Source organism: Aspergillus udagawae, assembly GCF_001078395.1.
Source record: "Aspergillus udagawae IFM 46973 DNA, scaffold_7, whole genome shotgun sequence".
In the NCBI taxonomy this organism is placed as follows: Eukaryota; Fungi; Ascomycota; class Eurotiomycetes; order Eurotiales; family Aspergillaceae; genus Aspergillus; species Aspergillus udagawae.
In genome coordinates, this window is record NW_025091270.1 from 2,121,752 (window position 1) to 2,138,291 (window position 16,540).

Consider the following 16,540-nt stretch of genomic DNA (forward strand, 5'->3'; position numbering starts at 1 on the left):
CATAGTTACCTGGTGGCTAGTGACACCAACAGAGGCTTGGGCGCCAATGCTTCGAGAGCATCCTGAACGCAAAAATCGCGTTAATGAACGTCTCCCAATCTTCCTCAACGGTGCGTTCGCAATCCCCCTTATGGAAGCCAAAAATTGTATAGTTGGTTTGACCCTTCACACGGTCTGCGTGCCGCCCATACTCGTCATTCACGAGACTTCCTGATAGACAGAAACTAGCAACACTTGAAGCAATTCCATAAATACCTGTCAAAAATATAGAACTAGAACAAGACCATAGACAGCTGTCTTACGTCAAAGGTTCCCCATAGAGTCCACATCCGTTGCTGGAGGACTGTGTTTAGATTGCGCAGTGGAACAGAGCTGGTCGAGATTCCGTTGGCGTACGTTGCGCATATACGCCCTCTGGTCCTGGGACATTTCCGGACGACGAGGAGGCGGAGGATCCAGCATCTGTCGGATTCCACAGTATACCATGACCGACACACAGAAGCCGAGAATAATAAGTCCGACGACTAAGCTTCCGTTTCCTTCGTTGTTGTTCGCATCGGTTGTCATCGTGGCTGACTGTGTTGGGAAGTGATTTATCGTCGACTAGTAAAAGCGACAATCGTGTCGATGGGCTGAGACAGCGCTAGTATTGGTATAATGATTATATTCGAGACTGTGTGAGTGTGGACGGACGGACCAGTATCGGTCAGTTGTTGGCCTTTTTTGTAGGACAGTAGATATAGATGAGGATGATAGCCTAGGAATGGCAAGACCGAGTATATCAATGAACCAGTATAGCTGTTGTGTCGGTAATAAGGGAAGTCAATCGAATGAAGAATGCCCACGAGTGGGCAGTTTCATTCATATAAGATTGAATAATGTACAGCCAGCCCTGTCCAGATTCATGAGAAAGATGATAGGTATAACCCTTTTATATCCATCTGATTACTTCCTGTTCTTTTTTTTTAGTACCGACCCATACCCTTAGCTTGATCTTTTCGAATGTCTATAGGATGATGTGGATCAAGAGTCTCTGAAACTCGTTCAACCCTCGTTTTTTGACCCGGGGTGTACCGACTAGAACTATGCAATTCCCATGGCCGACTTACCTGAAAAGGTAATTGACGTCAGGATCCGAGCGAGAGAAGCTATGGAAGGACTTAGTATGGTGTTAGTTATGGGGCGGCTTACTGCGCTTGCCGAACATGGTTTAGGCTAAACAGCGGCTGGAGCCGTGGGAGAATCCATATGAAGTACAGCATAACTGATCAGGACTCCGGATCGTACCGTGTATTGTCGGTTGGTTGGCACCAAGTTATATCGACGGAAAGCTAACAGTAGCCTACATAAGTTGCCAAGCCACACGGATAGTCTGTAAGGGGTTTCAAACGGGCATCTCTCTTTGGCTGTCTGGATACATTTGATGACGACAGCTAGAAGTTCATGGGAAGAAAGCGTTCCACCAGTTCAACCTTCCCTGTTCCTGGGTCTTTCTGATTCTTGGTAAATCTCAGGATGACGGGATGCTGCATATGCTGGGACATGTCCACTGGGGCACTTCCATGTGCTTGATAGATCCCAAATTCATGCACACGGTGGCCTTCCGGGATGTATTGCCTTTCAGCCACTGACACTTTATTTGGCGATCTGTCCAGGCAGTTGCTATCAACCTCCACAAGCTCTGCCAAAGAAGGCACACTTTCTGTGGCGGGAGGAACCCCACGAGTGCTGCTGTCCAGCTCTTCCATATATTCCAGCGTTGTAATACCATTTATCGTAGGTTGAAGCGCCCGGCGTTTCCTCATGCCTTGTACAGAACCCTCCTCTATCTGAATGACCATCTCCGCAAGCGTAGCCCACGACATAGATTTGAACATGCTTTGAACTTTTGGTGTCTGTCGAAGCAGCTCTAATGCTGTCCGTCGCAATATCTGGTCTCGGCATTTCACAGCAGTGAAAAACAGCGGAGGGCCAACGTCGGCTTCGAAAGTAAACCCCGGTTGCGGATCACCCCATTCCACCGGCGCGTGCGTCGCTGCTGCTGCGTGCTCGACAATCAGACGAAACTGGCCTATGTGCTCATCATACGCAGTCTCTTGTACTGCGAAACAAGTGGAGATCATGATGGATGCAGCGGAGCGAATGCTCAGTAACACTGGTATTGCTCTCCGATCCGGAGAATACAGCTGGGGGTGGCCTTCCGCACTCCGGAGGAAGGCAAACACACAGTCCCACTCGTTCAGTTGACGGGCCAGGGTGCGCTGTTGTACGGTCAAATCGAACATTGTGCTAGGCACTTTGTGACCGCTGCAGCAATGTCGGGCCCCGGAACGTCGGAGGATGAGGGCCTCTGCAATCAACTTGAGAATCGCCGTCTGGGCGGCTTCAAAAGACAACGACCCGGGATTGCTAGGAGTTGCCAAAAGGTCCGACAAACCCTCGGGCGAACAATTGGTTGTTATAAACATGGCGGCCCCAAGACGGACCAGCAGCGGCATCATCATGTCTTTTACAGCTAATGTTGTTTCCGAGAGTCTTGGGCTCTGTCGCTGCCAAGAGAGAATCAGCTGCACGGCTTGCCTGTATAGCGAGATGGCCTTAGCCACATCGCCTTGTAGCATTTCAGCGCAGGTATACAGTACACAAGAGGTGAGTGCGATCTGCGGATGTACTTTGTTCCGCGCTAGTTGGGATCGCACGTTTTCCACCGAGCGAAGGTACCATAAGAAAGCTTCTCGAGGCATTCGCACTGATGGCACAGCTTCCGTGACCATGGGAGGCCCAAGGAAGGGATCGAGGTTCTCGTACAGAGCACTAATGGCGATGATTGCGTCCCAAATGGCGGGTTCCGATCGACAGGATTTCAGGACCGCGCCTGTCCAAAATGGGCAACCGATGCTCCCCGCTATCGTAGGGCCCGCACGTTGGCAGTAATACTCGAAAGCCCGTCGCTCGCGAGAGGCATAAGCCACAATGTCGGAAAGAGGCTGACTGTGCCATATCGAATGCGTGTGCGGAGGCGCGATGCGCCGACTTCGACCATCCAGCTCATACCAACACTTCCGACCGGTGCTTTGACAGCGCCTGCAGCATGGTTTTGTTTCGTCACATTTGATCTTGCGAATTCTGCATTGGACAACGAGCATGGTCAGTCAATCACTACTTTGTGTCGAATGCTTATAGAGAAAAGGAGAGAGAAAACTCTGCGATACTTGCAAATTGTGCAACCAGTGCGCGTCTTTAGTTTCGCGGCTGAACCGACGGTCTGGTAGTATGCGAAAGCATCCATTATCTCGAGCGCCTTCGATCTGGGACTGTTGAAGTCGAGGAATCGGTATGTGTTTGGTGAATGGCCATTGTTGATGGAGGAGGGGATTCAAATGGACTGGCCCATTGCGCTAGTCCTCATACGTCCATCTACTACTCTGACGTCTGACGTGAGCAACATCTCCTTCTGACCGCTGGCGGCCAATGCAAGGTCATGTCTTGTTGAACCAGGGAAATTCTGGTAGATATCCTAGTGTTGATGTGGCTTGCTGGCGTCTGGATCTTGGTTGCGCATATTGTAAAAGAATTCCTCCCTACTGTTGTATTCTGAAACACCATGGGTTTTAAGGGTCTGCCCCTTTGTTATGAATGACTATCAGGAGGCAGAAAGCCGTAATTGATAAGCTGTGGGAGTTTGTTATATTGTTATGGACACAGGTGGAGTACTATTTGGCCTACTCCGCTGTCTAATTTTGGGGCACTGATTGTAAGCCGGCTTTTGTCGTCTCTTTGTACAGTGGCAGGTCAAAAGTTTGAATCCAGTGGTATTACCGCTAGCTTAACTAGGAAATTCCTTGCTATACTGCCGCAATTTATATCTTAAGATACCCTCTCCAAATTAACAATATCACGGCGCTGTACTAAAAGTAATCACTGTAGATGCAATTATACATATTTAGGCTCTATACCGCTTCTAGTAATTCGCCGTCACCCAAGTATACGGAGTATGGGCGACAGTTAAATGGAAGTAGAAGATTAAGGATTAAATATTTAATTAAGACATGCTCTGCTGAAGTATAGGCTCACTTAAAACTAGGCGGCAGACCATGTATACAGGTTAGCTAAAGGTAATATATTAGTCTTGCTTAACTTTGTTGGACACCCTCACTGTAGATCTTATGGTGACAGCGTCATGGAAAGGCACCAGAACTTAAACTCTATTCCAGAATTTAATCTAAGAGGGCCACAGGAACTACAAGAACTGGAGTTTTAGTTAATAAGAGATTAACTTGGAGAGCAGCTTTTGAAGACTATCACTGGCCTACAGCTCCTTTTTCAGATGGTGGAAGATAATGCATTTCAATAATTCTCCCTCTAGCAAACACACTCTACTATCAACAATTACATGATGCTATAATTGGACAGCACGTCTCACAAATAAAAGACTTGCCTATGGATGCCAAAGTATTACTTGCCTTGAATTGCTGGACTAGCCCGTTCTAGCAGGCATTATTGCTATTACAGCCTATTTTATTAATAGCGAATGGAACTACCCATCGTAGCTTTAAGCCTCTGTATAATCCTTGGTCTGGGATAACCTGAGTAGCATATAACTTTAACTATTAACAAAATACAACTCCTCGATTAAACCTTTACTATGAACACAGATTATGCAACTATCATACTTTAATACAGGGACTATAGGATATGTTACTTTCTACTAGCACTAATACCTCTTAGGATTTTATTATTTAGTCCTTATATGGTGTATGTAATCCAGCTTTGCCTTGAGCAACTTCTAGGTTATATCAGGGCAGCCCCTAAAAATAAGGAAGTAGGAACATCATGGTTAGACAAGGACCTTGCAGCAGCCCCTGCTAGAGATAAACACCAATGCTGTCCTTCCCTTCATAGTCGAGCCAATAGAACTGATAGTATTCTCTATCGTGCGTTCTGAATGTTTCAGACACGTCCCGTGGTCGATCGATTCCGCGAGCCCTGCGATCGAGTGCGAGCGCCCTTATGTCGTGTCGATGTTCCTAGATGTGAGGGGGCGTCATTGCCCCTGTCCGAGGGCTCTGCCTCCTGCTCCTTCGAGCGGATGGCATTCTCGTAATCGTCAATTGGCTCGTCATCGCGGGTCACGCCGTGCACCTTCTTTGGTTGAAGCGGATGGTCGGCGAGTGGTTTTGAAGGCATTGTGTCCACAGGAGTTTAGATGATTATATCTTATCGCGTGATGTGCCAGTGCAGTAGAGAGTGGCATTAAATGCAAGTAGACGATTCACTTCATATGTTGTTCTTATATGCTGCGCGGCGGAATGACCCTACCATGACGTGCTGATTGTCAACAGCCAGGGACACAGCCTGGTATGTCGAATCATAAGCTTATATTCCTTGTTGCAAGCCAAGAAGCTTCGCGGATTGCCAATCAACAGCGCCATGTATCGAGTCACGGTGACATGGTACTGCAGACGGCATATTCCCGTCATATTTATGTCAACCAGAAAGGTATAATCAATCTTGAGAACCAGGAATGATGCATGATCAGATGCAATTGATGGAGCTTGTCCATAGAATAACATTATACAACATGAGTGTCGCGACAGAATATCTCTATAAACTCAACCGAAGCAAGCCAGTAGGTAATACAGAATATAACCGAAGGACAGAAATTTTAGGCCTAAAACTTAACCACTGGCCAACTTCCTCAACTGCGTCATTGGCCCATTGAACTTGTCCGAGTCTCCCCCGTGCTCATACTTGTCCGAATTCTGCCAGATGGTCCATGTCTTCCAGTCACCTGGGATCGTCTTCGGAGGGGAGCTGGTATACACCGCCAGCACCAGAGGACTCTTATCGCCGAAGCCCTTGGCGTTGCCCGTGCAGCGATTCCACCAGTCTGCAGTGGTGTAGATCATGGGCCACCGACTCGTCGCGTGATGGTACTCGTCAACAAAGTCGTGGATCCAAGCGACCATCTGGGCATGGCTGAGGCCGTAGCATGTCTCTCCGTAGGGGTTGTACTCGATGTCCAGCATCCCCGGCAGCGTCTGATTATCGTTGCTCCACCCGCCGCCGTTCTTCAGGAAGAATTTGGCCTGTGTGCTGCCGGTGGACTTGTCAGGGCGGGCAAAGTGATACCCGCCGCGGAGGAGGCCGGCCTTGGTGGCGCCTGTGTAGTGGGAGTTGAAGACCGTGTCTTTGTACGTCGTGCCTTCGGTGGCCTATAGTTCATGTTGGCTGAATGAGCCGTGGGATGGTTTGGAAAGTAACGAACCTTGATCATGACGAACTGCGCGCCATCCTTCTTTGCAGCGTCAAAGTTGACGCTCTTCTGGTGGTTTGAGATGTCGAAGCCTTGGACGGTGGTTGCGCGAGCTTCGGGCTGACTGGGGAGAGCCGAAGCCAGGCCAGCAACCGCCGCAAGAGCAGCAATGGAAAATTTCATTTTGAAGAGGGAGGTGATGGTATTCAGTGTCTTGATGTGGTTTCTGTTGACTCGAGGAAGATGTTGCTCGTATATATATTCGGTTTACGCACTCTTCGCCGACACTATGATTGACTTTGATTGCGATGTTCGCATCCCAAAATAGATTCAGACTGATACGAACTACCGAATCGATCGTCGTCTGAGGATTGCTCTTCAAATTCAGCCCATTCAAACATAACAGGAGATTCAGACAACTTGAGTGGGGATATACGAATGAAATCGTCACATCCCGTCTGTGGGGCGTCTATACGAGAGGATCGTCATCTCTAATCTCGCTCAAGCGCACTATTTAGCAAGATGGGTATCATTTTGCGAGGCCGCGGATCAGTCTAAAATGATTAAGAGAAACGCACTGATGATCAAAGGTACCTGACTAGCTTCGTGTTCGTTCCTTGCATGGGCAATTCTGGGGCCCAATGCGAAGATCTTTTCCTTGATGGATATTGTAACGGGGACAAATACGGGGTCGTCACGCCACTGCCGTTGCTCGTGTCGATGTGAAGATGTACTAAAAATAGCCTCATATACAGAATGATTCGATGCTGCATCTGAACGATACTTCAACTTCGCTCCAAGGTAACAATCTATGTCTAATCGTTGAGAACGAAACGAACGGCCGTGTTGTCGACTGTTTTAGGAATGTATTCTTCCTTGTTTGGATCTAATGGTCGCCAACAGATATAATACTACCTTAGAGGTCGACAAATTGCCACACACTGCATCTTGCCTGCTGACCTCCGGCGAATAATTCAGCCGAGATCGTTCAAGACTGCGAGTTGACAACGATGTCACTGCTTAGGAAGACTGATAACTGTCAGCCGTAGATGAAAACCATTCAGACTGGGATCGCGCACGAATAGGGCCATTACCTTGCTTAATAACAATTCATCTTGTTCGTCGCTGAAGTCGCCGCATCAATGGTGGTTGACAGACTCATCAGTCGCTGATGTAGGACCGAGAATCGTGTCAGCACCGTACAGGCAGCTGAGAGATGTCCACTAGAGTCGGACGACGGTGCGGAAGGTATGGCAAAAGTCAATGCTGTTCCTATGGGAATGTAGCTGCATAGCAAGAGGGGTGCTAGCAAAAGTTCCATGTCTACCGCCTTCACTGTTCGAGACTCATTGATTTACTTATTCTGGACTGTACGACGCCTATATACAAACTCTATGCTTCTCTGCGGGAAGATCATTTCCAGATGAACATGATGAACATGATGAACATGATCGAGTTGAAACCTCACGGAGAATTTCCCCAGTCAACCAACTTTATCCTCCCATCTATCGACTTTTGCATATGTCTCTGACAAGGGCATATCCCATCTGAGTCTTGTTTATTGACAGCCCTCTTTGGGTCCCTTGAATAGCATCTGACAGCTGTATTGTAGGTTTGAGAAGAGGGTCAATCTGCGCAAGTTCAAGAACTATGTCACTGATGCGCAGATTACTGCGGATAAACACCACAGGCAACTGGAGTTGGCTTAATGGGCCGCTTGCAAGTTCCCCTCAAAGGCGTCATGATGTGCAGCTATGTCAGCTCACGGCTCGTTTGCGATCTCAGGACATGCATAAGTTTGGTAGAGAGTTTTCGAGGGATTTGGCTATGTGTAACTGTCGTATCTAAGAAGTAATGTCAGAAAGGTGACGATGGGTCTGCAGTTCCAGTCCGTCACATACTTTAGTACTCAACATACTTTAGTACTCATAGCAAATCCCATTTGTCAGTTACTGTGCAGAAATACAACACCGACCCCCGATATCACCGGGCACAACCCGAGGTTTCGGATAAAACGCATTAACGAAGCTTCGGCTCGTTGAATGAAAACTACTTGACTGAAACATAATAGTGCACACTGGCGATACGTAGACCGTCATTCCGACACCGTTCCACGACAGTGGCAGGGTTACTCTGATCATCCGGAACCCCGACTCGGCCTTTTCGGAGATACTCTGGGGAAGATGATGGACATCAAGTGCTCACCATAAGGTTCCCTCCGCTCGTATCGGCTAATTTGACTATAAGAGGGCTTGTGACATCCTTAAGGCAGTTGGATTGATCTAACTTCTCAACACATATACAATCTTACTCCTGTCTACCATCACCACCTTCAAAAGCTAACAAGCCGGAAAAATGACCGCTGAAAAGCTTCGCATTATCATCGTCGGCTCTGGCCTGGCAGGCCTAGCTGCGGCCCGGATCCTCCGCGAGCATCATGTTGTCATCGTCTACGAGCGCGGTGGTCCAGATACGGCCACCGGTGGACAGGGTATCTGTCTGTTCTCCAACGGGGTGAAGATCCTTCAAACCATGGGATTTGACCGTTGTCGTGCTGGTGCAGTGCCATGTTACGGTTACCGGCTGTTTGACAAAAATGGCAATCAATTGCAAGACTTCCCAATTGACTTCAAGGGGCGGTACGGGGCAGATACTCTGAGCATGAAGCGGTCTGATTTCCGTGAGGAACTTCTTCGCCTTGCAACTGCCCCATCGGATGAGCTCGGTATCCAAGGCTGTCCGGCGCAGATGGTGTTCAATACCAGTGTCATTGATATCGACCCTGAGAAGGCTACTGTGACGTTGGAAGACGGGTCGGTTGTGGACGCAGACGTGGTTATTGGTTAGTGGTCTCCAGTGGTGGGTCTGGAAGCAGAAGCATCTGACTCTAAAATATATAGTTGCTGATGGAGTGCACTCGCGCCTCCGTCGCCGGATTGTTGGCAGTGACAGTTATCAGGCGAAGAAGAATGGGTTAACTTGCTACCGGATTGCCGCCTCCGCTGAGGCCGTTAAAGAAGCACTCGGCTATCTCCCCGTGTGGTGGGAGCCGAGTACAGCCGAAGGTCGCATCTCTGGGCTGCAGGCAGGTGATGGGAGTAACCGCATGATTGCAGCCTACGCCATTCGGAATTATGACTATATGAACTTCTCGTGCCTCTTTCCGACCCGCCATGACAAAGGAAGTGTCCTGGAGTCGTGGTACGCAGACGGTGACCGACGGGAAATGACTGAGATCTTCAACGATTACTGTCACCCTATACGCACGATTCTAAGGTATACACCCTGTGTCTTCTATGGGTGGTGAAGCTAATGATAACAGCATCGCCACCGAGGTGAAAGTGTGGGAGCTCCAAGATATGGACCCCCTTCCTAACTGGAATCGAGGACGAGCAATCGTCATCGGAGATGCCGCCCATGCCATGACCCCATTGCAGGGTCAAGGTGCGAACATGGCGGTCGAGGATGCTGACAGTCTCCGCTTGTTGCGTCCAGGACTTTCCCATGCGGAAATCGAAGCGGTTCTTAAGCAAGTGGACAATATTCGCCGCCCGCGTGCTTCAAAGGTCCTGGAGGACACTCGTGTGATGGCAAAGGATATTACCATGGAGGAAAGACTGGCCAATTTAGACTATAACTGTGGCTACAATGGTGTATCTGAAGCTCTAAAGGAGATTCGATGAGCTCTAGGCAAGGAGTAAATCCATTGTGAATGTTGTTTAACCACCAGCGTATTCAGTAGAAGTGTGTTTTGGACGTTACTGATAGTCAGTTTGATTTTCTTCTCTCTTGGCTATAAGAATAGCAAAGCAGGTTGGAGGACTGAATGGGATTTTATGCAGCAGAATTTCCTCTTCAGGATCCCGCTCAAAAGGGCTTTAAAGTCTAGAAGTAGTATGTTTAGCTTCATCAGCAGATCCCTCGCCTTAGTTATACCAAATCCGACCTTTCCTGGCTGAACTGCTATGTCCAGTAAGCTGCCTCGTCGTTTGCTGCTCTCATGTCGGCCGGAAACCCTGGACTTCTTTTGAGAGGAAACTGACTAATGTTAATCGGAGAGTCGTCCACCTAGATTTTATAATCACCGATCTAGAAAATCCGGCCGCGTAAATGACGGGTCACCTTACAGGATAGTGCCCGGACTTAAGTGCTACAGGGATGTCACTGGAGTGCCAGTTTCGGAGATATCGGCAACTTGTGACGTCCGATACTGTTTCGGAGATAACATTTAATCCTCCTTCACCCATGAACGACGGAGCAGAATCAGTTTTTGACTTTTGTGTCATAGTCAATATCCTGACCTAACGAAACGAACGAGTTTCTGTTCTTGTCCGGTAACATACACCAATGGCTGGGCCGACTGAACCCAGAAGACGCCGACGCCCAGCGTTGTCCTGCGTAGAGTGTCGGCGGCGCAAGGTCAAATGCGACCGAAACAGCCCCTGTGGGCAATGCAGAGCGCATAAGTCGACTGTTTGTACATATGCGGTGGGCCGCGCCACAGGCTTAGAGAGACAGGCATCACAACGGTCCCACGGACCGGTGGTGCAAACAGCGGCCGACCAAGACGCGAGCGTACTACAACGGCCTGTCTCCAGTTCGCCAAATCTATCAATTGATGAAAGCACTGTACCAGTGGTATCTATTGTGTCGGATGGCCCTGCGCGATGCATCCCACAGGATCCGGACAGAAACCACAATATTCCGCAAAGCTCATCCACACCCCAAGCTCCTCCTGGTCCATTTCACGGCACCCTATCCAAGACAAGGGTCTTTGGTCACGGCCATTGGATGAGCTCGTTGCCTCTGGTACGTCACCCGACTATGTGTAGAGTACTGGCTCCTGATCAACGCTAACCAACCAAAGGTGGAGGGCCTTCCGTTCAAGAAAGACATGCCTTGGGAGCGCTCTGGCGAACGAATCTTTGAGGAAATTACCAAATGCAAGCAATTGGCTCGAGATATTAAGAAGCAGCTGCCGAGTCGGACCCCACTCCCTAGCAGTATCCATCAACTGCTACCCGGCCCCCTGGTGCTGGACGAGCTAGTACAACTGTATTTCGACACTTTTGAGGCATGCTACCGAATTCTCCACACTAAGTTGTTCAGAGTAGAGTACGAGAGTTATTTGAGGAACCCGGAAACGGCGACGACACCTTTCAAGGTGAAACTTCTACTGGTCATGGCTATTGCAGCACCGTTGCACGGTGATGTCCAAGCCTATACTGAGCTGGCTGCCAAAGCAAGAACATGGATCCATACTGCTCAGGGATGGCTCTCTGCGCCTTTCGAGAAGGATCGTTTGACACTAGATGGGATTCAGATTCATTGCTTGCTTCTGCTTGCGCGCCAGGTGAACCGGGTTGGAGCAGATTTGGCCTGGATCTCTGCCGGGTCATTAATCCGGATGGCCATGCAGATGGGCTTGCATCAAGATCCCAGCAGCCTAGGCCGGATGAGTGTGCTTCAAAGGGAATTAAGAAGGCGTCTGTGGTATACAATCTTGGAGCTGAATGTACAGGCTGCGTTGGATTCGGGAATGGAACCCATGATGACAGCGGCTGAGTATAATACCCAGCCGCCCTCCAACCTGGACGATGATGATTTGGTCGAGGCGTTTGGAGAGGGCCCTACAGCCAAAGCAAGTTCCATACCTACCCAGACCTCAGTCCAGCGTCTGCTGGCGGATTCCCTGCCTCTAAGACTGGAAGCTACGAGAGTCATCAACAACCTGCAGAATAAACCGTCATATGACCATGTTCTTCGGCTTGGGAACGAGCTGGCCTCAGTTTGCCGTAGTGCAGCAGCCTTCTTGGACCCGAACATGTCAACTGAGCTTGATATGCCGACTCATGAAGCAGGTCGGTTCAAGTACAATTTCTGCGAGCATTATCTCCGCCGCTTCCTCCTAAGTCTCCACTATCCTTACGCAATCCAGAGCAAACGCAATCCTCTATACAGCTACTCCCAGAAAGTGTGTCTCGAAGCTGCCCTCGATTTGGTTTCACTTCTCGAGGACAAGCTGTATCGTCGTCTGTTACTCGCCGGGGGTGGCATGTACCGAGATATTATCACGCGGGGTGCCTTGGCGATATTCCAGGAACTGATTACACAACTGGAAGCAAACAACTCTATATTTTCAAAGCGGCGAAATCGTGCTCGCAGAGAGCCATTGCTGGAAGACGCGCGCAAGGTGGCCCAATATACACACGATAGACTGTGGTATGGCGAAACGAATGTGAGAGGCTACCTTTTTGTCTGTATGGCAACGGCCCAAGTAGAGGCACTACTTGATGGTCTGCCCATCAAAGAAGCTGTGATCAACGCTGCCAGCCAGAGCTTGACCGAGTGCCGCGATATTCTGGAGACCATGGCAGCTAGTTCCCTCTCGACCAGTGCTAGTCCTCCGGATATTGTATCCTGGACATACGGGGATATACTGGCTGTGCCCACTGTGGCTGATGCTGACTTTGACTTTTTGAATACCGACAATATCAATTTTGATCTCTCAGATCCATACTTTGTTCAGCAATGGACAGATCAGAGTTGGCCTCCGCATCTGTTTGATTTAGAAGAGGAGCCGAGACAAGTACAATCACACGGCGGAGTGAATCTAGGTGGAACAGCAGAAGAGTGAACCGAAGCAGGAATAAGGATACGCGATTTCATAATAATTGGAAGCCAGCTGTTAAGGTTAAACGCGTGGCATTTGTTAACTAATTTAGACCGAGGACCAATCCCAAGCCCTTCGCTGACATTGGCAGCTCACGTTAAGCGTACTTTTGGTGAGGATATGATCTCTTCCTACTGTGATATTGTGTATCGAGGGAATTTTTTTGATTACGTCTAGCGACATGAGGGCTTATACTGAATACGGAAAACTCATAACGTAGATAAAATTCCTATACTCTGTCCCACCCAGGGCTGACGGCTACTTCTACTTAAAACAGCATGGCAAAACCGGAAATATTAGCCCCATTAAAGGGCGCCGGGAAAACGGGGATGGAGGGTGTTAAATAGGCCCTTAATAGCATTGCCAGTCCCTTCAGTTGAACTTGGCACATTCTTCTTTTGCTACGGGTACATATCGCACATTCCAGTACCATAATCGCTGTGGCCCAGTCGAAGCTCCTGACCTGCTCCTCATCTGCGGCGCAGGTATCCCGGGCAACGCCCTTGCATTCTGGCTTCTAAATATGGGCCACGACGTCCGGTTATCGATCGGTTCCAGCTCTGCGCGCCACAGGCCTGCAGATCGACCTGTGGGGCCATGGGATCGGTCATACGACAAATAGGTCTCGAGCCATCGTTCCGCGCAAATCGATTAAAGAGCAAGGATTCGAAATTATCGGAAAGCATATTTTGATTTCATTGTCGGTGCGGACGGCCAGGGATCACGCACTCGCAGGTTGATCCTCGACTCTGACGCTGTGAACCCTTCTCAACCCGAGCAGGAGATGGGTACCTTCCCTCAGTGTATGTCGCTTCTCGAAGCGGTTTGTGGGAATTTGCAGGCATTGTACGCGAGATCCAGTTGTGCCTTCGTGCAAGCCGAATTCGGACCGACTGAGGATGCAGGGTATTTTCTAATTCACAATCCCATCGAACTGTAATAATACTCCAAGGAGACCTGTTTGAAGTGTTACATGGTTTTAGCGTCATGATGGTCGATAAGATGTCAGCTGCCCAGGCTTTGAGTTTATGCAATTTTAGAGAGCCAGAGTAGGCTAAATCTAGACCTTATCATGCTCCAGCGATATTTAATAGAATCGTAATTGCTATATATTCACAGAGACAGAGTAATTGACTTTCAGATACGAGAGGGAGGCGCAACATGTGGTCGCCTATGTAAGCGCCGGAGTCGGGGGAATACATGATTGGGGGATTTGAATCAGCCCGACGAAGACTAACATACTGGATATGTATTTACCTGTCAGTCGGGCAGACAGATCCTCCGTTATCGATGACGGGCTAAATGTTAGTTGCCGTGGCCGTCGACCAACCAAGTAGTTCAGCCTTACCATCAGCTGGAGACTGGACAGGACGGAAGTCCTAAGTCTCATGACTATTTTAATGACACACTCCCGCTTACGAGTTTGTTTTTTGGCTCTACACAATTTCATACGAAACTCTTTGCCTCTGAAAATGAACTCCCAAAGAACCGCATATTTCGGCGCCACAGGCGGATGCACAAATGCATGTCTGGCCTTCTCTCTCCGGGAAGGCCTCAAAGCAGTCGCACTGGCGCGGACACCCAAGAAATTGCACGATATGCTGCTGGCGCAAGGAATCAGCGAAGAAACCATCAGCGCAAACCTGATTATTATCCAAGGCGATATCACCGATGTCGCAGTCGTCAAGAAGACCTTACTGTCCGGAGATGAAAGAAAGCTTGTGGACAAGATCGTCAGTGGCGTTGGGGCCCGTCCCTCGATTCAGCTTTCCCTGACCACTCCGGTCAAAATGGATAATCCGCATATCTGCGAGCAAGCCATCAACTCCATCATCAAAGCGCTGGGGGAGATATATGCCGAGTACCCGGACGAGCGACTGTGCAAACCTGTCATCACTGTTATCTCAACCACCGGCGTGGACGGTCCGGATGATGTGCCGTTTGGTTTCAAGTGGCTGTATACCGTCCTCCTTGCGGTGCCACATGAAGATAAAAGAAAGCTGGAGGAGTTGGTCAAGGCCGATGCGCTGAAGGATGAATCGTCCAGGGCTTTTGGTGGGGCAGTGATTGTTCGTCCGTCATTGCTGGTCGGGGACCAGAGCATTGCCAGCATTGGGCCAAAGAAGCTCCGGGTGGGAACAGAGGAGAGCCCACCTATTGGGTATACAGTGCATCGTGCCCGTGTCGGGCAATGGATTTTCGAGGAAGTTGTCAACAAGACGGAGGTTGGCTGGCTGGGAAATGTTGTGACTTTGACTTATTGATGAGGATTCTATATGCTTTTTGTTTTGATCTGTTGCCCTTATGATACTCCTTTTGTACTGCGTGTTAGGTTATAGTCTACTTCAATTAATCGAGAATTTATGGCGATAATAACTAGGAATTTATAAGCTCTGTCCGGCTGACCAGGCAGCAAAGAAGCATGGCATAATATGCAAGTTGAGCGACTATAAAGGTTACAGCATGTCTCACAGATAAAATAGAATGGTCGAGTATTATGCTGATTTCAAATACTTTTTATTTGAGTCATGCATTCCAGTCAGACAATCACAGGGGGGTTTTTCGCTTTCCTGCATGCCCTGGACCTCCTGGAATATCACCGCTGTATAGCAGTAATTATCCTTCCTTAGGGCTGCAGGCTTCGTATTGGCGTCAAAGTTTGGCTGCATAATAGAATTATACAACATATAAGAAAGTAACGAGTTCATGCACTTGACTGTTTTATCCATTAGATTCGGCGTAAGGTATGCGCTCCGAATGTTTTCAGGAATCCAGAAGAGGAATGCCAGGAACGAGGGAATTTGGTTACGCAGGTGTGAAGAATTCCATCGTCATCTGGAATGTTTTGATCATTTTATCTGTCAACACTGGCCGACTTATACCCATCTTTGTCTGCTGCTGAAGCTGTCACATCCTCACGCGAGCAAATCCTAAAGAGCTTTCCTCTTCACTGAGTACTTGTCAGTTTGCTTGTCACCATGAGATTATCCCTGAGCATCGCAGCCTTCACCCTCATCACCTCGGTGGCTACCCTTCCCTCCGAAGTCATTCCACGAGGCGAGCCGCAATTTCCGCTGCTCGATTCTGAGATGACAATCAAAGAGGCTGCACGCAAATGTGGCGACAAAGCGCAGCTCTCGTGCTGCGGCAAAGCCGTCAAAGCTGGCGATCTTACCTCAGCCGACGAGGGAATTGGCGCTGGACTTTTGAGCAACCTCGCCGGGGGTGGTTCAGGAGATAGCGGCATTTTGGCTTTTGATCAATGCTCCAAGTTGGATGTGCAAAGTGAGTAGTCTAATATATTCCACTCGTGAAATGGCTAACGGTTGTAGTTACTATTCTTATTCTACCTATCCAAGATCTGCTCAACCAGCACTGCAAGCAGAATGTGGCTTGTTGTCAGACAAACGCCGCTGATGCGGTATGTATCCGGCATTATCGGTGGATAGCTGCTAACAGGTTTAGTCTTCGTCTGGTATCGCTGCGAGCCTGCCGTGCATTGCTTTGGGATCTATTGCGTAAGGGTTTAATGGCACATGCGCGAAGTTGGGCTACGTGGGGGCTATCGTCTTCAATCTTCCTGGATCATGTTACGGTCTAATGATGAATTT

At 48.9% G+C, this 16,540-nt stretch overlaps 7 protein-coding genes across 7 annotated transcripts; 4 read left to right on the forward strand and 3 right to left on the reverse strand.

The window, feature by feature from the left end:
* Positions 1-1,433: 1,433 nt before the first annotated feature.
* On the reverse strand, positions 1,434-3,146 carry Aud_009404 (Zn(II)2Cys6 transcription factor; the record flags this gene model as incomplete). The annotated part of the gene is made up of 1 exon (XM_043294257.1): positions 1,434-3,146. One exon carries the CDS (start codon positions 3,144-3,146, stop codon positions 1,434-1,436), a length of 1,713 nt encoding a protein of 570 aa, XP_043150192.1.
* Positions 3,147-4,950: 1,804 nt separating this feature from the next.
* On the reverse strand, positions 4,951-5,187 carry Aud_009405 (uncharacterized protein; the record flags this gene model as incomplete). Its single annotated transcript, XM_043294258.1, has 1 exon — positions 4,951-5,187. One exon carries the CDS (start codon positions 5,185-5,187, stop codon positions 4,951-4,953), a length of 237 nt encoding a protein of 78 aa, XP_043150193.1.
* A 491-nt stretch (positions 5,188-5,678) lies between these two features.
* On the reverse strand, positions 5,679-6,439 carry Aud_009406 (lysozyme; the record flags this gene model as incomplete). The annotated part of the gene is made up of 2 exons (XM_043294259.1): positions 5,679-6,215; positions 6,269-6,439. The coding sequence occupies 2 exons, from the start codon at positions 6,437-6,439 to the stop codon at positions 5,679-5,681; spliced, it is 708 nt and encodes a 235-aa protein (XP_043150194.1).
* A 2,172-nt stretch (positions 6,440-8,611) lies between these two features.
* On the forward strand, positions 8,612-9,939 carry Aud_009407 (FAD-dependent oxidoreductase; the record flags this gene model as incomplete). The annotated part of the gene is made up of 3 exons (XM_043294260.1): positions 8,612-9,098; positions 9,157-9,532; positions 9,579-9,939. The coding sequence occupies 3 exons, from the start codon at positions 8,612-8,614 to the stop codon at positions 9,937-9,939; spliced, it is 1,224 nt and encodes a 407-aa protein (XP_043150195.1).
* Positions 9,940-11,080: 1,141 nt separating this feature from the next.
* Positions 11,081-12,893, forward strand: Aud_009408 (putative C6 transcription factor; the record flags this gene model as incomplete). The annotated part of the gene is made up of 2 exons (XM_043294261.1): positions 11,081-11,089; positions 11,124-12,893. 2 exons carry the CDS (start codon positions 11,081-11,083, stop codon positions 12,891-12,893), a joined length of 1,779 nt encoding a protein of 592 aa, XP_043150196.1.
* A 1,508-nt stretch (positions 12,894-14,401) lies between these two features.
* Aud_009409 (uncharacterized protein) lies at positions 14,402-15,193 on the forward strand (the record flags this gene model as incomplete). Its single annotated transcript, XM_043294262.1, has 1 exon — positions 14,402-15,193. The coding sequence occupies one exon, from the start codon at positions 14,402-14,404 to the stop codon at positions 15,191-15,193; it is 792 nt and encodes a 263-aa protein (XP_043150197.1).
* Positions 15,194-15,907: 714 nt separating this feature from the next.
* On the forward strand, positions 15,908-16,451 carry Aud_009410 (hydrophobin family protein; the record flags this gene model as incomplete). Its single annotated transcript, XM_043294263.1, has 3 exons — positions 15,908-16,214; positions 16,262-16,350; positions 16,395-16,451. 3 exons carry the CDS (start codon positions 15,908-15,910, stop codon positions 16,449-16,451), a joined length of 453 nt encoding a protein of 150 aa, XP_043150198.1.
* Between the last annotated feature and the right edge of the window lie 89 nt (positions 16,452-16,540).